The following is a 21,841-nucleotide window of genomic DNA, read 5'->3' on the forward strand; positions in this document are numbered from 1 at the left end:
CTGTCTGACACTTATTTTCTATAGTTAGCTTTTTTGACCCTGTGATGATTGAGCAACCGAGCTTCCTCTGGTGCAGGAAGTGAAATGTAGACAACAGTAAAAACAACACACTCTACTTTCTAGACTAACTTGAGAAACAAATACATTTCAAGCCAGCTGCTGCTTTGAATTAAAAAATGGAATTTCTTACCGAGTGGCCTTATCACACACTACTATACTGTCCAAATCCAATAATGATGCAGTCATGCATTATCTGTATCTTTGTTTTTGATACAGAGCTCCAAGTAACTTACATAAGCCTACTTTTTTCACTTTTTTCACATAATGTTGGAATTTATCTTGTTCTTTAGTCACATATACAAGTTTATCTTGTATATTTTTTACAGCCTGAGGCTGCGTTCACACTACGTATATTTCAGTCAGTATATGTATATTTCAGTCAGTATATTTCAGTCAGTATTGCAACCAAAACCAGGAGTGGATTAAAAACACAGAAAGGCTCTGTTCACACAATGTTAAAATTGAGTGGATGGCCGCCATTTAATGGCAAATATTTGCTGTTATTTGAGAACAACGGCTGTTATATTGAAATAATGGCCGTTATTTACTGTTATATGGCGGCCATCCACTCAATTTCAACATTGTGTGAACAGATCCTTTCTGTGTTTTGAATCAACTCCTGGTTTTGGTTGCAATACTGACTGACATATACTGACTGAAATATACGTAGTGTGAAGGCAGCCTAAGGCTACGTTCACACAGAGCAAAAGGAGCGGATTACGCAAGGAAATATTTCCGCCTGAAACCAACTGACGCTGAATTTCGAGCAGAATATAAGCAGAATGCAAGCAGAATCCCTGCGTATTCTGCTAGGAAAGTGTTCAGCTCGTAATCAGCTCTTGACAAATTCAGCGCGGAATACTCGAGGAATCCGCGCTGAATCCGCATGCATTCAGCGCTGAAATTCAGCGAGTATTTGGTGAGTAAACTAGACTATACCAGAACATATACTAGAATCCTCCTCCCCCCCCTTTTCCCCATTTCCGCGCTGATTCAGCGAGTAATTTCCGCTTGTATTACGCTTGTATTCCGCGCTGAATCCGCGCTGAATCTGCGCTGAAACAGAAAATCAGAGCCCCATTGATTTGTATAGGCTTCCGCTAGCGGAAGAATGAACATGTTCATTCTTCTGGCGGAAAGCGGATTAGTTCAGTGCGGAAATTCCACTGTGTGAACTGCAGAGCAGAATTTCCATTCAACACAATGGAAATTAGCTCTGCACCTATTTTAACGGCTGAAATTTCAGCGCTGATTCAGCGCGGAAATTCAGCTGCTTTTGCTCAGTGGGAACGAGCCCTAACAGGAAGCTATCAGGGAAAACTGCTTGAGCAGGGACAGAGCAAGAGAGCAAGTGGAGGGCTTGGTGTTCTTAGCAAGGAGATAGTGATTAGCTTAAAAAAGGGGAAAAAAAGATAGTCAGTGTGCCCGGAAAAAAAAATCCATACAATATACCAATATAACAAAATGTATTGTTTAAGAAAATATGCTTACAATTACATTTTTAAAAGGAAGACAAATATTTACAAAAAAACTGAAGTCAGGAGAGTGCCATTTTGGGTCATTCTTTATAAGCAAATGAAAAATAAACTCTATTTCAATGTCAGCTATTTGGTTGTCATCTTGTGACATTAATGTCTGCTGCACTTTCCACAATTACTATTATTGTGAAGTTGAATAGTAGTTGAATGGGTAAGCAATGAAGCAGTAGACTATAGAAAGCTAACAGAGTAGTTCTGCTGATGCCTATGGTGCAACCCTTCAAGATTCAACAATCCCCTTTTACATAAATGCCTCTAGAAGTGACATTAGCTGTTGGATGAGTGTAAAGGTCTCTGCCAATGGGCTTTGATGTTGTGGAAAAGTATTCCCTGAAGTGATAAATGAAGTTTCACTAGCTGGGAATATAATGAGTGAGCGTTTATTAGATTCTTGGAGAATGCATAGTGAATAATTTTGACACTGTCCGTCAAGGACACCTGATGGGTAAAAAAGTTTACTTTGTAAATGTATTGAAAACTGGTATAAGGACCATATCCAGAGAGTGGTGGTCAATGATTCCTGTTCTGAATGGTCCCTGGTTGTAAGCGTACCCCAAGGTTCACTATTGGACCTCCTGCTGTTTAACCCTTTCACGACCTGGGATCATTGATGCATCAATGCCCAGGTCATTTTAGGACATCAGCTTATGGGATCATAATGATACCATTGGCTGATGTCCCTATGTCTGCCCCCTTTCCTCTGTCCCCTGCAGCTGTTACAATCTTGTGACAGCAGCAGGGGAGAGAGGGGAGGGGGTGTGCCCAGCATTCCCTCCCCCCGCAGGCCTCCGTAGCCAGGAAACCGGAAGCCTCAGAGCCCCGATGGACAGCGGACAGACAATTCTCCCTCTGTAGAGGGGGAATTCGCTGTCAGAAGCCCTATAGATGCAGTGGTCATGATAAACGCAGTATCTATAGGGTAAACTGTCAGCACCTGATCACGGCTCCGGTGCTGAGAGTTGCGGCGGGTCTCTGGCTATCACTGATAGCCGGGACCTGCCACGGATGACACAGGCGCAGCATAACATCACTGCAGCATCAGGCATAGGCTGCAGCAATGTTAATTTACTACCCTGCGACAGGAGAGGGTCAATATGTTTTTTTTTTTTTTTTATGATATAGAGTAAGGACATAAGAGCAAAATGTCTATGTTTGCAGATGATAATAAATTTTGTAGTACAGTAGTGTCTATGGAAGATGTGCATATGTTGCAAGCTGACTTAATGCTTAATGTTTGGGCATCTACTTGGCAAATGAGGTTCAATGTGGATAAATGTAAAGTTATGCACCTGGGTCCTAATTATTCACTGGGGTAATCACTGGTAGAGAAGGATGCGGGTGTACTCGTAGATAATAGACAACAGAAAGGGACACAATGTCAGTCAGCTGCTTCTATAGCCAGCAGGTTATTGTCATGCATTAAAAGAAGTATAAACTCTGCGGACAGGAGCTTAATACTACCACTTTATAAAGCTTTGGTGCAGCCTCATCTGTAGTATGCTGACCAGTTTATAAACCTAATTTATGGAAAGGATTTTCTGGAGCTTGAAAAGGTACTGGAAAATATTGGGCAATAATAACTATATAATATAATTAAGCAAGTACACCGTAGGGCTGAAACATAGGCTTAGGCAGGTCCTTAGACTAAAATAAAATAACTACATGTGTAGGAATACAGGGGGGATTGATCAAACTGGTGTAAAGTAGAACTGTCTCAGTTGCCTCTAGCAACCAATCAGATTCCACTTTTCATTCCTCACAGATTCTTTGGTAAATGAAAGGTGAAATCTGATTGGCTGCCAGGGGCAACTGAGACAGTTCTACTTTACACCAGTTTGATAAATCTCCCCCATTGAATTAACCTATCAATCCCTCTCTCTTCCCTTCATCCATACCCCCCTTGGTTGAACTAGATGGGCATGTGGGTTTTTTTCAAATGTACTATCTATGTAAATATGTGACAATGTAATAACCGAAAAACATGCATTTAGATAAATTTACAAATTTGTCTCAACAGTTTGGGGAAGGCCCTTTCCTATTCTAGCATGGCTATACATCTGTCTAGAAATACCTAAAACACATGGTTAGATCCATTTTGAACCCTAGTGGTCACACAGAGCCTTCACCTTAACCCCTTCATAAACCTTCTGAATTAATTGGAATGTAGATTGTATGCCAGACCTTCCACTGATGTTAGTAATATTTTATTCTTTAAACCTACTTCTTATGTCTTATTTTCCTTGCCAAGTATATGAGTCACAGATAAAAGCAAGTACCTTTAGATGTATTTTGTTAACAAGCAATAGAAACTCATTAAACAATGCTCAAGCACAACATGAATGGGCACAGAGAACAGAGACATCACAGCGTGTGCACATAAAAATAATCATGATGAAAACAATAACGCAAACAAAATCTACATAGTATAGGAAGATGGCAAATACCGAGGCGTAATTATATAACACACAAAAGTAGTAAAGGTCCTGCCTATAAATGATATAATAAATAAATATTACAAAGTGAAAAAGGGAATAAATGAGACAAACACTTACTGCTAATTTTCTAAGATTAGCAAGCATTTCATTTTGATCCTTAAAATCTGTTGTGTGGATGATGTTCACAGCTTCTTCTTTTTCTGTGAGCCAGGCATCAAAATGACACTAAATATAACAAAAACATGTTTTTAATATATAAAGCAGCAAGGATCTAAAATAAAATCTGTAACAGGCTTATAAATATTTATTACTTAGATACATGTATGATGTATAAAGTACATAACTTGGGTTCATAAAGTTTAAGGCAGTCTGTGACATGTGAATTCTTATACACTAAGGGATGTGTGATTTAAAGGGGTTATCTGGCATTAGACAACTTTTAAATGTACTATATTGCTGCTGTTATATAGAAAAACTTAAAAAAAAAACTATGCTTACCTGTCCAAGGTCCCCGATTGCCTCCTGATCACAGCCACTCCTGCTACCGAGGTGAACTTGGAGTAATAGCTAGTTTGAACAATCACTAACTGTGTCACAGTCCTGTCCCAGTCAATGATTAGCTGAGCAGGCTGAAGTGGAGGCGAATGCGATCAATGGGGGACACCGGAGAAAAACAGGAGAATACAGAGGGAGTGCGGACAGGTAAGCATAGGCTCTTTTGTTTTCTATATAATTGCAGCATTATATTTAAGGTTGTTTAACCTCTGTAAAGTGTTATTGTTTGAGATTTATACTGGAAATAGATCACTGATCTCAGGGAGACCAGCCAAAGAAAACACTGTTGGCTGGCAGTAAAAGCACTCAATACAGTGAAATCCTAGGTGCATTGCTCCACAGAAAATACAAATATACAAAAAATCCTCATGGAGCCTCAACTGAAAGGACTAGTCAGATATCCCTTCGGGAAGGGCCCAGCCCAGTTCGACATGTTTTAATTAATTATTTACAGACAATTAACTTTACTATATAACACCATGGTTGAAATATTTAACATTACAAACTGAAAACAACTGAGCAGAAGTTGGATCAAAACGGTCAATTATGGCACAGTTAAAGGGGTTGTCCAGCAAAAATCTTTTTCTTTCAAATCAACTGATATCAGAAAGTTATATAGATGTGTAATTTACTTTTATTAAAAAAATCTCAAGTCTTTTCATACTTATTAGCTCCTATTAGGGATGGTCCGAACAGAGTTCGGTTCGGGTTCGTATGAACCCGAACCCTCGGTAATGATTCCCGCTGTCTGCCCGCTCCGTGGAGCGGGTGGATCCGGCGGGAGGACCGCCTGGAAAACTGGGATACAGCCATAGGCTGTATCGCAGTTTTCCAGGCGTTCCTCCCGCTGCATCCGCCGGCTCCACGGAGCAGGCAGACAGCGGGAATCTGCTGCCGAGCGTTCGGGTTCATACGAACCCAAACCTTGGCAGGTTCGGACCATTCCTAGCGCCTATATGTCATGCAGGAAATGTTTTATTTTAAGTCTGACATTAGTGCTCTCTGCTGACATCTCTGGCCGAGACAAGGAACGCTGTCTCGGTTTCTATGAATCCCCATAGAAAACCTCTCATGCTCTTGACAGTTCCTGACTCAGCCAGAGATGTCAGCAGAGAGCATTGCTTCAGACTGAAAATAAAACATTTCCTGCATGACATTTAGTAGCTAATATGTACAGGAAGTAAATTACAAATCTATATAACTTTCTGACACCAGTTGATTTGAAAGAAAAAGATTTAAGCTGGACAACCCCTTTAAGCCACAACCCTTTTAAGTGAAGCCATGTCTATTTTCTGGTAAGCCACTCATAAAATATGTTTAAAAAAAAAAAAAGGGTATTTTTAAAATTATTTATTTTGAACTTTATTCCATATATTAAATACACCAAAAGAATAAAAAAATGCAAGTAATCTTTATAATGGAATTACAAACCTGTTCTTCAGCAAACTGTTGCCATTTTAAAAGAATTTCTTGTAGAAGTATCCATCTGTCCTCTGTCCATCTGCAAATGGCAGCCCAGCGATCTCCCAAATGCTAAAATGAATACAATAAAAATATTATTACATGTATTTATATTCAGCATGGTATTTCCCCAGAACTAACACAATGAAATGTGGGAATCTGTTCATGCCATTTATTCTAAATTGTGGAATGATATACTTGTACGATTGCATATGTGTATTGCATTTTTTCCTCAGCCATTATTTTAGACTTTAAAAAAAGAGTCTAAAACAACGGTCATCATTAACCATACCTCGGCTGCAGATATTATAATAACGGCCGTAGGTTTATTATATAGGTTCAGGTTCCAAGTTAGACATTTTTTAAACCCTTTTGGGTGTGGCTTTAAACATATTAAAGTGACTCTGTGCCCACAGTCTGACTCCCCCAAAACACTTGTACCTTTTAATAGCTGTTTTTAGTCCAATATTTGTCCTGGGGTCCGTTCGGCAGGTGATGCAGTTATTGCCACAAAAAACAACTTTAAAACTTGCAACCCTGTGTCAAATTGGCGTGGCCTAGAGTGTCTATGTCTTATTATTGCACTGCCCCTCTGTCCCTCCTTACCATTAGGAATGTCCCCAGGCAGCATTTCTCCTAATCATCACTTGTGTGAATACTGCACATGTGTTGGATCGTTGGGGCACCTGTGCAGTTTTCAGACAAGTGATGAATAGGAGAAATGCTGTCTGGGGTTTTCCTAGAGATGAGGAGCGTGGGGAGGAGGGATGGAGAGGCAGTGCAAACCTAGGGCATAGACACTCTAGGCCACGGCAATTTGACACAGGGCTGCAAGTTTAAAAGCTGTTTTTTTAGGACAATAACTGCATCTCCTGCCGAACAGACCCAAGGACAGATTTTGGATTAAAAACAGCTATTCAAACGCCATAGCCCTTGCCCTTTTTACCTTCATACACACATAAGCCCTTAACTTCTCCAACACCAAATGTACTTTGCAAAGACAGAACTAAATTTTCTCTAAAATATGCAGCGAAACTGAAAGTATTGGTGAAATTGGAAAAAAATAGCTTTTTTTTTTCATTTTGGGGGTTTTTGCCATTCCCCCATTTTTTTGAGACACCATCTGTACTTTTTATTGGTATTGATTTGATCAAAATAACTGAACACAGCTTCAAATCTGCACCATCAAATCTGCTGCAGATCTGCTGCGGATCATGTACGTGTGAATGCACCCTTTGACATTTCACAGGAATAACTGCAAAGAGTGAAAAGTTAAAATTAACATTTTCTTTCTAGATATTCCAATGTAATGATATGTATTTTTTGCCATACCAATTACTGTTACTGATCTACCAATGCCGGCCCTTTGGGGGTCCAGAGGCAGTTACACTAAACTGTCAGCTATGAGCTGACAGTTTGGCTGCGGCTCCTGGTCACTGTTTGTGTAAACAGTAAACATTGAAAGCAGGTCAGTAAATATACGTCCTGGTGCTGAAACTAACCTCCTTCAATTCAGTACATTTACTGACTTCTGCTGGAAGGGTAGTGCCCCAAGGGGACTTCTATGAGCAATGCACTTATTGCTCATAGAGATCAATGCAGTACATACATTTTAGTGGACGGACGTCATTTAACAGCAAAGGAAAACGGATGTCATTTTACTTTGTGTGGACAAAGCCTTAATATGCATTCAAAAATGGAAGTTTTAATATTAATTTTTATTAATTAACAAAATACATAGTAAATGAACATTAATATTTGCTGTGACCGCCCTTTGCCTTCAAAACAGCATCAAATCTTATGCACACTTACGTACAAGTTTGAAAGGAACTCAAAAAGTATGATATTCCAAACATCTTATGGAACTAACCAAAGATGTTCTGTTGATGTAGGCTTGCTGAAATACTTCTGTCTTTTCATGTAATCCTGGACAGGCTTAATGTGTTGAGAGAAGGGCCCTGTAGGGGGCCATATGATCACATCCAATACTTTTTACTCCAAGCATAGTTCTTAATGACATTGGCTGTATGTTTGGGGTTGCTGTCCTGCTACAGAAAACATTTAGACACATCCCTGATGATATTTTTTGATTGATAAGTATTAGATATAATTGCAACTTGAGTTTGTCAGAACCTGGAAGTCTTAGCATTTGATTATAGGTGCCTAAAGAAGTTTGATGTATCCAACTTCAGCCACAAGCAATCAAATTTCAAGACTCCGGGGCTAGGACAGACTCAAGCATGCTCAAGTTGCGCTCATCTCTAATAAGTATTTGTCTGTATTTTTAAGCATTATAGAGGACATTTTTTTCAAATAAACTAGTATAAGAAAGTTATACATACAAGAAAGTTATTAAAACAACTCTAGTCTTCCAGTACTTATCAGCTGCTATATGGCTTACAGGATGTAGTGTATTCTTTCAAGTTTTACATAGTGCTCCCTGATGTTACCTCTGTCATAGGAACTTTCAGAGCAGTAGACTGGACAGCTTTTGACATGGACAGGTGGCAGCAGAGGAGCGCTTTGTTTAAAACTGGAAAGTATATACCACTTCCTGAAGGTAATACAGAAGCTAAAAGGTACAGGACAGTTGGAGTTTTCTTTTTTAGTAGAATTATAGATTTGTATAAACTTTCTGGCATCAGTTGATTTAACAAAAAAAAAGATCCCTGTGGAGTACCCCTTTAAGGGCACAATTAATCCTAACTAGAGAGGAGTGAGCCTCGAGCATGCTCGAGTCCATCTGAACCCGATGGTTCGGCATTTGATTAGCGGTGGCTGCTGAAGTTGGATAAAGCCCTAAGGCTATGTGGAAAACATGGATATGGTCATTGGCTGTATCCATGTTTTTCAGACAACCTTAGAGCTTTATCCAAGTTCAGCAGCCCCTGCTAATCAAATACCGAACGTTCAGGTTCAGATGGACTCGAGCATGCTCGAGGTTCGCTCGTCTGTAATCCTAACCAAATCCGTAACTATTAGTGATGAGCGAATACTGTTCGATCAAATAGATATTCTATCGAATAGTGAGATATTCGAATATTCGATATTCGTATGAATATCCAGCGAATATTCGATAAATATTCGATAAGCGTTCAAATCCCCCAGCTTCCGGTTTCACCCTGCAAATGGTCAAATAGATGTTTTTCACTAATCGAATACTTGTTCCCATAGACTTCAATGGGATCGAATATTCGAATATACGCGGGATATTCGTACGAATATCGAATATTCGAATATCTCACTATTCGCTCATCACTAGTAACTATATTTTCTGAAATGCAGCCCCAAACTTGTCCAGAGTCATTCAATGTTTCTGCACCAATGTTTCAATGTTTTTGTTTTCATGTGTAAGGTATTTTGCTGCTATTCTTCCATGAATACCACTCTGGCCATACTTCTCTGAACTATAGGTGGGTGTGCCTGGGTCCAGATGGTTTCATTCTGAGCTGATGATACTGCAGAGCATCTTCCTATTTTTAAGGGAAGTAAGCATGATGTGTTTCTTTTTGCTTCTTCAAAAGAGATTGAATAGCAAATCTCAATTTGTCTGGGAGGGACCTTACTGTGCAGTATCTTGTGTCTTGCTGTTGTGCTCAGTCTTGCCATGGTGCATAACCTTTAATCAGTGGCGTAGCTACCATGAAGGCAGGGAAGGCGACTGCTATGGGGCCCTTGTAGGAAAGGGGCCCCAGAAAGCCTGCTCTGCCCTCATAGTAGATATGCCACAGACAGCCGCCTACCGCATCCCCCAGGGGCCCGGAGAGGAAGAGGGAACCGGCATTGTACTCTTCAGCCCGCTCACTGTAGTTCAGGGTGAGCGGGCTACACATCAGGAGAGGAAAAGAGCAGGAGGACCTGCCAGGTCCTGCACCGCACAGAAGGAGAGGACGAAGGACCTTATCACATGACCCAAAGGTCCTCAATACTTCTGTGTAAAGATCAGCCGACTACAGGAGGAGGAGGGGGAAGCCTGTAAGTGCTGAGTCTGTGTATGTATGTGTATCAGTGAGTGTGTGTATGCATGTATCTGTGGCTATATATGTATATGTTAATGAGTGTATCTACTGTAGCTATGTATTTTTCTGTGTGTATATGTCAGTAGTGTCTGTGACAGGGGTGAATATGTGTGTATATGTCAGTAGTGTCAGTAGTGTCTGTAACACTGGTGTATATGTGTGTATATGTAAGTAATGTCTGTAACACTGGTGTATATGTGTGTATATGTAAGTAATGTCTGTAACACTGGTGTATATGTGTATATGTAAGTAGTGTCTGTACCACTGGTGTATATTTGTGTGTATATGTAAGTAATGTTGTAACACTGGTGTATATTTGTGTGTATATGTAAGTAATGTCTGTAACACTGGTGTATATGTGTGTATATGTAAGTAATGTCTGTAACACTGGTGTATTTGTGTGTGTATATGTAAGTAATGTCTGTAAAACTGGTGTATATGTGTGTATATGTAAGTAATGTTGTAACACTGGTGTATGTGTGTATATGTAAGTAGTGTCTGTAACACTGGTGTATATGTGTGTATATGTAAGTAATGTCTGTAACACTGGTGTATATTTGTGTGTATATGTAAGTAATGTCTGTAACACTGGTGTATATGTGTGTATATGTAAGTAATGTCTGTAACACTGGTGTATTTGTGTGTGTATATGTAAGTAATGTCTGTAACACTTGTGTATATGTGTGTGTATATGTAAGTAATGTCTGTAACACTGGTGTATATTTGTGTGTATTTGTAAGTAATGTCTGTAACACTGGTGTATATGTGTGTATATGTAAGTAATGTCTGTAACACTGGTGTATTTGTGTGTGTATATGTAAGTAATGTCTGTAACACTGGTGTATATGTGTGTATATGTATGTAATGTCTGTAACACTGGTGTATATGTGTGTATATGTATGTAATGTCTGTAACACTGGTGTATATGTGTGTATATGTAAGTAGTGTCTGTAACACTGGTGTATATATGTGTGTATATGTAAGTAATGTCTGTAACACTATTTTGTCCTGTGAGCATCTGTCTGTTCTGTTTGTGGGTTTGCAGTTTATTTTTATTTTTCGTATAATTTTTCTTTTACTTTGGTGCAATTTAGATCTATTTTAGGGCTTTTAAAAAAATCTTTCTGATTAATAAAAGCTTTTTAATTTTCCAATGAACACTTTTTCTTTTGTTTAATTTATGGTTATCCCTCTAGCTTTACAGCCCAGCATACAATTTGCTTTCCATACTGCCTGGTTGCAATGGTGACTCACTACCCCTAAATCCTCCTCTTATAAAGTCTTTGCCAACACAGAATTGTTGATTGCTAAGGGCCCTATTACACCACCAGATATCTGACAGATTTTTGCAGCTGAAGCCAGAAACGGCCTATAAAAGAAAGACTGAGATTTCTCCTCTTTTCAAATCCAATCCTGGCTTTGGCTTTAAAAATCTGTCAGATATCTGTTGATGTAACCTAAATAATTTTCCATATTACTGACACCTCCAGGATCGCTTTTATGGTAGTATTAAGGCAAACAAATCTTTAATTTGGGATGTTTCGACAGGTAAAATTGTGTTGGTTGGAGGCTAGGTGGTAAGATAACATGGGAATTAAGAAGATAATGAGATTGATATAAGGCATTAATTATTTGCCAGAGCAAATAATGGCATTTATTTTATTTATTTTTTTTGCATTTTTACTGCAATTTACCCGCTATTTTGCTGTGAATTGTGCATTGCTGTAAAATAGTAAAATTTTTCCACAGTCTTCATGGAAAAACGCCATGCGTGAACATAGCCTGAGGAAAATGCTCTCAGCTAAGGAATTATAAGTGACTGAAGCAAATTTTGAAACCCAAATAAGAGCATATAATAAATAAGGGGCAATGGCTGTAAGCCATATACCGTTGTAGCAGATTGACAGTTCAGTTCATGGACACTAGTTTTGCTAACCCAACCTAATATTTATGAAGATATGGGATTAATAGTCTAATAGGCCTGTTCTGGGGCTTTTGGCATGAAGCTGTTTAGGGAAGAAACATTAAATCTAAAACAGATTACTTAAAATGGTACAAAAATTCATTTGCAATAATTACTACATGAAACTATTTTTCTGTTTTATTAATAAATGCTACATTTTTTTTAGCATGGATTTTCTAAGAATGTCTCATTATTCCTTATATGTCAAAAATTCTGAAATAGTTTATTGCTTTAGAAAGTTGGGTTATTTACAGATTTCATTATAGTTAAGCATAGTAAAGTAGTGCAATACAGATAAGATAATAAAGGTAAAAGTTGGCAATACGTTTTCACTTCATGCAAAAAAAAAAAAAGTCTCCAGGGTAAATTAAATTCTTGTTTTATCTTCTATGGCTTTGAATTCTAGGCATTTGGGATCACCCACAAATTTATAATCACACAAGGTTATTAAAATGTGCATGCTATAGAGCCACATAGCAGGCTTCTAGTGGTGAGATTATTAAGGAAACTGAACAAACAAATGAAATCTCTTTTCATGGTATTTTATATGATGAGTTGTTAATAGCCATGCCTAATAAAGTTTCACTCACTTTTGATTAAGTTATTTATGATGGTAGATACGACATGAATTTCTAATTTTAACCCCCTCCCGCCTCTGCACTGCAAATTAATGTTGCTGCAGCCTATGCCGGAGGCTACGGCGATGTTAATTTACGATGCAGGATGCAGAAGCTGTGTCATCCACAGCAGGTACCGGCTGTGAGTGATAGGGGAACCCTCCCCAACTGTCTGCACTGGAGCCGTGCTGACAGTTAACCCTATAAATACTGCGGTCGGCATGACTGCAATATCTATAGGCCTTCAGGCAGAGAATTCCCCCTCTAAAGAGGGAGAATCCTCTGTCTGATAACATCAGGGCTCTGTGATGTGATTGCAGCGCCTCGATGGTAGCCATGGACAATGGAAGCCTCAGGCTTCCAGCGTCCTTGCTATGGAGGCCATTGGAGAATTGGAGGGTGGGTAAGGCCAGCTTTATCTGCAAGCTCCACCCCCTCCCCTCTCTCCTCTGCTGCTGGTTCAAGCTTCTAAAGGCGGCAGAGGACATAGGAGAGGGGACAGACCAAGGGACTTCAGCTTATCGAATCACATTGATCCCATAAGCTGAAGTCCCAAAACTACCTGGTCACTGAGGAATCAATGGCACATGGTCGTGAAAGGTTTAAAGTGACATAAAACAGAACTGTAAAAAGGCCTAAAGCACCAATGCATGCTGAAACATATGGCTATAGAAAAAGCCATATTTTCCTTTAATTTTAGACAAAGGCCAAATGAACATAGGGTGGATTTATCAAGACCAACATACTGTATGCCAGTATCAAATAAATCTCTGTCCCTATACCACACTCCTGATTTACTAAGAGGCGTAAATCATGAAAAATAAGGTGCAGGAGGTGGATTCTCTGGAAACTTCTTTGGGTTGCAGAAACCCAGCACCGACACTACAAAATGTAAAGAGCTGTCTGATTCCCGCTTTGGTCTATGTATATGCAGGTATCACAGTTCTGGGAAAGCTAAAAGGAAGAGTGCTGGGTGTCTTCACCCCACTGATCTTATACTGATTATATTGATATTAATGGTCTAATATTGATCATGTATCCTGAGCATAGGCAATTGATGAAAAGTCACCTGGGGGACACCCCTCTAATGGCTTAGTTTAGTTGAGGCCTTTTAGGGGCTATCCAGCCTTAGAAAAAACATGTAAAATGTTTTGATTAGTCAGAGACCGGGTGTTTAGACCCACAATAATCAGTAGAATTAGTCGATAGATGCGTGAGGTTTCTGGAGTTAACAGCAAGCTGGGAAGGGAAGCACAGAGCAACGGCCTTCTCCCTGCTTATTTTAATGGCCGGGGGGGGGGGGGGGGGGCTGAACGCTCAGACAATCAAATTAAACTTTAAAATTTTCTCTGTTACATTTTAAAAGATTTTTTTTTTTTATGACAGTAGTAATTTCAAAAGAGTATTTTCATTTCAGAAAGCACAGTGCTGAAGAAATGTTTGAGACTAAAATGGAGCAGTGACCCTCCACATGCGGTGTACTCCATTCTCAGGATCCCAGAAGTTAGACCTCCCAATATCAGCTAATTATCTCCTATCCTGTGGATAGGGTATAGCTTTCAGAAATTGGAATATTTCTTTAAGTATGACAAGACCATAGACCTTGAGCTAATGCTAATAATAATTATGTAATGTGCAATACTAGCATTACCAAATCCTTAGTACATTATCCAAAAAATACCAGCATGCAGTACGGATCATACAATGCTTTTCTTTCTTCCTTTCTTTTCATTTCTTTTTCATTTTGGGCTGACAGGCATAGTAAAGCCTCTGAGAGCTGTCTGTCTTAATGAGAGCGCCCGTGCACGGCTCTACTGTAACCGTAGTAGAAAATAGGAATCAAAAATATGGCTAAAGGCAAACAATATTTTTTAGCTTAAAATAGTGCTGGCACCTACTGACTTTCTAATATATATATATATATATATATATATATATATGTTTTTAAAGATGAGCTTCTATTTTGTTAAAAACCCAAACTACAAGGAAAGCAACTGAAATATTACAGAATTACAAAAGGAACTATGTTCTCAGGAGTATGAAAGATAGTTGAACATAGTCCCAGCCCTTTAGGTGTAATGATGAGTTGTAGCCTAATCATGGATAGCAGGAAGATAATTAGAGCCTTTTAGCCACCTGTGTTTTTCACATTGATTCATATTATTCTTAAAATTGTTCGCATACTGATTTGTTATGGTTGGCCGTATTTCAAAACACAGACTAACTAAATTACACTATTTTGTTGCCCAGATTTATTCGGAACAGTTTTCCTTTTGTTTTGTTTTTTTCAAATGGAGTAACATTGTAACAATTGGATAATTTATAAAATTACTACCACAGTTTAAAATATATTCGTAATTGTATCCCTTTTCTCCAAACGTTTTCACAATTATTTATATTTTAGGAGAGAAATTAAAAATAATTGGATTCAAGAAGGTAATATGGATTTTAGTTTAATACAGAATAACTTGCACTGAATGTATGACCTTTTATTCAATTACATGCTGTTAAACAGGTTCTTCTGATTTACAGGTATTGGCCAGATTCACACAACTCACACTTTAAAACTACACTAAACATACCTGTTTAGTATGCACATGCATATTATTTTCAGTGTGATGCTGATACTTTTAGTCCAGGACTACACAACAGCTTTTGGGTGACTTGTTTGCGGCTTGCTTGTGACTTCTTAGCGACTTGCTATCAGCGACTTGCTACAATACAGTACTTACAATAGTGCAGTAGCAGAAAAATCACAAGCATGTCACAGTCACACGCAACTTGTATTGACTTCTATAGAAGCAAAGTTGTGACCAACGACCAAAAAACGATATTGGTCTGTATATAGTGTGTTGAGTCATTATGTGGTGGACACTCTATGGTGGGCATATTGGTCTGTATATAGCATGTTTTTTTCAGTATCGGCATACAGGTACTATTTGGCCCTCCTATAGCTATATATGTGTGTATATATATATATATATATATATATATATATATATATACATACATACACTTTTTTGTCATGCTCAGTTGTGAATAAGGCGTGAGATACGCAGAAATTCTTCAACTGCATGTACTGTTCCAGTTATGTGAAGATTTTCCAATAAAGAAGAATTATTTTGCTATTATCTGCTGATCTGGTGCTGGATTTCCTTTTCACTATATCCTTTTTTTTATTTTCAAACATTGCATATTAATAGTATTTTTGTGTCAGTCTTTAACAACATCACCAGCAGTCCTGGCTTGCCAACTTCTGAACTGACTGAATGCAACTAAGGGCCCTATTACACAAAGCAATAATTGTCCGAATCAGTTTGATATCGCTCTTTCTAATAAAGAAAACAATCATCGTCTGATCATTGTCTTTTGGGAAGTTTTAAACTCATTGGCTGATGATTGTGCATATAAAATAAAGCTTTTACTTACCCGATAACGTTCCCCAGTGCCCCAAGGTCTTGCCTGTGGGATTTCCCCATTACCTCAGCTGTAGCTGTCACTTCTGGTCCCATCTCAGAAGTGACAGGCCACTCAGCCAATCACTGGCTGCAGCGCTGTTCTGGTATAAGACAGTGATTGGCGGAGGGGCCTCTCACTTCAGAGATGGGACCAGAAGTGACAGCTGCAGCAAGTTCATATATCTCTTGGTGCATGATAATCAAGCCATGTAATAGACTCTGTAAGCAAGCGCCGTTCTATGAGATTGCCGCTCACATGTCTGGAATATTGTTCCTTAAAGTGGCCATACACTTTCAATAACTGCTGGCTTAACAAATGTTCAGCTAACAATTAGCTCTCTCATCTGGCCCCTTGGTCCCCATACAAAGAAATGCATGGCACGTTCGAGTGTTCCCATGTTCTCTATGGAAGGGGTAAGCCACAGCCAGACAGATCTGATGGCAGCTTATCTCTCAGAGAACAGAGATGGGCTTTGATTCTCCATCATGCCTTACCCCCTATGTCCACTGACATTATCTGTCATTGGTCTTGGTATCCTGAAGTTGGTCAGTAACCATATAATGGTAATATGTGTGTATTTATAAAATAGGTTTCTTGTATAGCGATAATATTTGGTAACTGTATGGCTATTATATATACTATCATCCTATGCAGGGGTATGGGTATACACACTATACTTTCTTTTGAAATTGCTGGAGGGAGCTGGTGAAAATAAATTATATCTTTATAAAGCCTAGCAACATGGTTCTGTAGAATTGGGGGGAGAGGTGAACAAATGGCCCCAGGAATGAGTCCAATGTACTCCAGTTCAGCACCATGCATCAGTATTCATCGTATATCATCAAAGCACTAAAAGACACATTTAAACTTAAAGAGTATATTAAATATATAAATATACTTGCCTGTAACTGTTCTTCTAACACAGCTGTAGTTTTATCTCCACTTGCTTCATCCACCACCACCACCATATGAGTAAGTGAATTAACTCTAACTTGTTCTTGCTCTAAGTCATCTTGTAAAACCTTAGAAAAACACAGAATACATTTCAAGAAAATTAGTTTATGCCTCTGCTCTACATCATGGAGTAATTACTAAGTCTTCAAAATATTTACGAAAAATAAAAAAAGTCAATTCTATATTGGTCTGTCCATGGTGACCGCACAAGTCTACAACTTTTTATTTCTAAGGCTATTTTCATGCAATGGGTACAATGACTGTCATTTAACGGCAAAAACATGGACGCAAATAATGAACATGAACACTATTAGCAGTTGTCTTTTGCCATTAAACGGCAGCTGTCAATAAAGACAGCCATAATTTTCCTAAGGCCATGTTCCCACAATGTAAAAATAAGGGCCAATAATGACATTCGATACAAAACAATAGCCACTACTGACGATCATGATCATTAATAACAGCCGTTGTTTTGCAACAATAGCGTTATTTGCCTTTTTTTTTTTTTTACATTGTTTGAACATGGCATTGAACTGTCAGCTAACAATACAAAAAGTTAAAGGTCTATAGAGGAAGGGTCTAGCAGCATCCACACAGGTTCAATAATCTTCAAAATTTATTGAGGCTTCCAGTCAAAATACAACATTTCGACTCACTGTGGAGTCTTTGTCAAGTATGTCCACATTGAGTCCAAAAGTTGTATATTGCCTGGATGCCTCCAAAAATTTAGAAGATTATTGAACCTGTGTGGATGCTGCTAGACCTTTCCTTTTCAAACCTCTATCTGTGGCCCACTATTGAAATTGTGGTCTAACGAGCGTGCATCCCCTATGCATAAGACTTGTGTCTATCTGGTGCTGTTGGACCCTTTTTTTGTTTCCAATACAAAAAGCTAGTCTTAGGCTTTGTTCACACAATATTTTCGAGTCAAAATACATCCTTATTTTCAATATAATAATGCACATTTTCTTGTTCGTATTATATGTACATAATAATGCAGTATGGGCTTTCAGAGCCTGACACTGTTAATGGCCCTCTGGAACATTGAGTACATAATGCACTCTTTAGCATATTAAACAATGTGTTTCTTAATATTTCTCCATGTTTTTGTGAACCAATGTTAGGTATCTTTCATACTTGAGTTTGCATTATGGAATAAATGCTTCTCTGGAATTTCACACTTATTTTTATGCATCGGAACTATTTTTTTTAACATGATCTTTATTTGCCTGAAGGGCATGCTTCTTTCAAGAGCTTTAAAACTTGCTCTGGGCATCGCCATTAATAAGATATATGTAGTAGCTTCTTCTATGGCTGAATTTATGACATATGAGGCAAGATCAAGTAGAAAAGTATAGTTAGTTTTGCTTATTGTCAATGAATGCATAAAAATTACTGTAATGAACCAGAAATATTTTACATGGAATAAGACTCAATATAATAAAAGCTTAAAGTTTTAAAATCTATATGGCAAAAGCGTAACTGAGAACATTGGGCTTTTTGGGTTTAATTGATGGCCTTTTCACAGTAAAATACATCAATATCTGATAGTAGGATGCTAAAAACCAGCACCCCTACGATGAGCTGAACGAGGGAGATGCTGCACCAGCACCAATATTCAGCTAACAGTGCCGAAAGCCATGCAATGTCTACTGTGTATTGGTAGTGGGTTCTTGCAGCTTAGCTCCCTTTTAATTCAATAGAAATTGAATTTCAAAAACCCATGCCACCACTACACAATACATAAAGCAGGGCTACCAACACCGTTCGCTGTGTATGAGCGCCAATGCAATGGCTTGCTCCCCTGAAAAGCTGATCAGATGGAGTGCCGGGTATAACATGTCTGCAATATATTTATAAATAGTTTGCTTTTATTGTCTCTAAAAGTAGAAAAGAGTTATGATATATCTAGTAACAAGAAATAACAATTTTACATTGAATAGGCTATATTCGTTAAAAATAGAGAAAAGGCAGCCGATTTTGATATTTAAAATAACGTCCTTTTTTGCCGCGATTTAACTGACTGCAATGGCAATGCATTGAAGTCAATGGAAAGATTGACGTCCAATGCACACATTGTATTGAATAAGAGACGTTTTACCCGCAGACATCAAAATAATGAACATGATCATTATTTTCGGACGTCTTTTGCAAACAGTTTTTTTATTAGTAGTTCACACACAGTTTTTCTTTTGTCACTGTTCTTTCTCCGTTTTTACTATTAAATTCAATGGACTTTTCAATTAAGCCACACCCAAAGGCCAATTAGTAACCCAAACTAGAATAATGTACCAACAGCCATCATTGCACTTATGAAAGGCCAGTCTGCTAAATGATGTCCGTTATTTTAGACTCAAGATGACGGACGTTATTTTAAACAGAGCTGAAAAACTGTTGTGTGAACATAGCTATACAAAGTATTTTTTACATGTTTTTTTACCGCAAAAAATGCTTTTTAACATTTCATTAATTTCATTGGAGAAATGGCTCTTTAGAGTATTGGGCAAGAAACACATCACAACTTGCAGCATAAAACTGTGGTGAACACTAATAGGGAGTTGCATCTCTATTCCTCAATGAAAGTAAAAATAGATGGGAAAAAGTATGGCCCGCAGTGTGCAGCATGGTGCAGGTGCTCCCATGCAAACTGCTTACCCGGAGTCCATCCGTCCATCCATGAATAAAAAAAAAAAATACAACCCTTAATAAAGATTTTTATTGAGTTTTTTTAAAAAGTATAATTACCGAAAGTATATCACCCACAAACATTTAGGGCGACATCCTTTGAACAGAAAACATAAGCAAATTGGAACAACATACAGAACAAATAATCACAGTGTGAAGAGGAACAAAAGAATTGTCAACAAGTGGTATCAGAACCTGTTATGTAAAAACTAAAGCACATGGTGTAAGGTAGTCAGAGTAAGGTGGACAGTCTGAGGTATGATGGAAGGGTGGTGTTTAGGAGTCACAAGAGCTTGAGACTTGCAGAAATTAAGTTTGGAAATGTCAGCTGTTTATCCAGCAGGACCAAAATTTGCAAAACTTATGATATGTCTAAGTCAAGTTGGCATACATTCTTTCGTAGGAGCTGAGGAGTTGACCAGACCAATCACTTCATTTATATGTGGAGTGTTTGGGCTTTTCCAATGTCTGGTGATAACCAATTTCGTAGACATTAAGATATGAACGATCACTGTCCGGATGGATGGATGATAATCCTTCATAGTAGTAAACAAAAGGGCAGTTGCAGGATTTTTGGGGATGGACACACCAGTAAGTTCTTTGATAATGTGGAGAGAGGCAATCCATAGAGGAGCAATGTTGGGGCATTGCCAAAGAACATGAGCCAGAGAACCCAATTGGCCGCAATTCCTCCAGCAATTGGGAGAAGTAGATGGATAAATCATGTGAAGTCTGGTAGGGTAGAAGTATCATCTGTAGAGAGTTTTAATCATAGCTTCTTGGTGGTTAATGCTTCTAAAGGAGTGATAAATGGTTTGTAAAGCTGATTCCCACCGGCTGAAGGAAATGGATATTTGAAGTTCTGCTTCCCATTTGAGAAACACAGAGGGTTTAGCAAATTGTGATTTATTTTGCAGGATATTGTAGAATAGCGAAATCCCCTTGGTTTTCCCTTTGGGTGTTGTAAGGTATTGTAAGGATGATTTATCGTTGGTAAGTCTATCCAGGGGGTGTTTGGCAAGGAAGCTCCTTATTTGTAAGAATTTATAAAAGTCTCTGTTACTGACTCTGTAAGTATTTTTCATATGCGAAAATTGCAGGTTATGCTCTTGGTCATATAGATTGGGAATGGACGTTATACCCAAGGTTTGCCATGGCGATAAGTGGAGTTGTGGGATTGCATGTTCCAGAATTTCCAGAGGTAAATGGGTTAAGGAGCATTTAATCTTATCTGTTTCTCGGATATTAACATTTCCCAGGCTTGCATAGTTGCTTGGGATGTCAGTAATTTTGGGGTAGTGCATGGGATTTTACTCCATTTACAGATCAGTCTGTATTTCAGTGAGGGCATGTCATCTAAAGAAGTTTCCAAACCTATACATTTTTTATCTTGGGAGGCATTCCACCAGTGATATAAAGGTTCCAGTAGTGCCGCCCAATGATTTAAGGTCCGGGAGGCCAACTCCTATACCTCTCCTATGTCTCACCAAAATCCTTTTGGCTATGCGTGGTCTAAGTTTATCCCAAACGAATTTGGAAAGTTGGGCAGAGGCCTTGGAGAAAAATGATTTTGGGAGGGGAATGGGGATTGTGCGAACAGATACATAAGTTTTGGTAGGAGTAGCATTTTGTATGCGGCTATACGGCCTAGCCACGATATGTAATGTGATTTGTATGAATCAATATCTTTTTGCAGTGCCAGCAATAGAGGGGAGAAGTTACTTTCATATAGCAATTTAGTAGGGGATGCCAATTGAACCCCTAGGTAGGTTATAGAAGTGGGTTGCCAGTCTAGGGGGAAAATTGCTTTTAGAGAGTGGAGTGAGTCAGCGGGAATATGAACTGGTAGAATTTGTGATTTGAGATTGTTAACTTTATAATAGGAAATATTACCAAATTGATGGATAATTTGGAATAGCGCTTCGAGGGAAGTTTGGGGATTAGTGTTCATGAGAATAATGTCATCTGCGAATAACGCAATTCTATGGTCCACTGAACCTATGTTTATGCCTGAAATTTGCGGGTGCGATCTGATAGTTTCGGCAAGGGGTTCTATAGTCAAAACAAAAAATATGGGAGAAAGGGGGCAGCCCTG

The 21,841-nt window shown here is 38.6% G+C and overlaps 1 protein-coding gene across 11 annotated transcripts in view; it reads right to left on the reverse strand.

Moving 5' to 3' along the window:
• DMD (dystrophin) overlaps positions 1-21,841 on the reverse strand; it is a 1,858,252-nt gene that overhangs the window by 1,228,423 nt on the left and 607,988 nt on the right. For all 11 annotated transcript variants that reach the window (XM_069970999.1, XM_069971008.1, XM_069971005.1 and 8 more), the window contains 3 exons: positions 17,010-17,129; positions 6,020-6,121; positions 4,151-4,258 (listed from right to left, as the gene is read on the reverse strand). In XM_069970999.1, coding sequence (XP_069827100.1) covers positions 4,151-4,258; positions 6,020-6,121; positions 17,010-17,129 — 330 coding nt within the window. The remainder of the gene's footprint in view (positions 1-4,150; positions 4,259-6,019; positions 6,122-17,009; positions 17,130-21,841) is intronic.

This window comes from Dendropsophus ebraccatus, chromosome 5 (genome assembly GCF_027789765.1).
Source record: "Dendropsophus ebraccatus isolate aDenEbr1 chromosome 5, aDenEbr1.pat, whole genome shotgun sequence".
Lineage (NCBI taxonomy): Eukaryota > Metazoa > Chordata > Amphibia > Anura > Hylidae > Dendropsophus > Dendropsophus ebraccatus.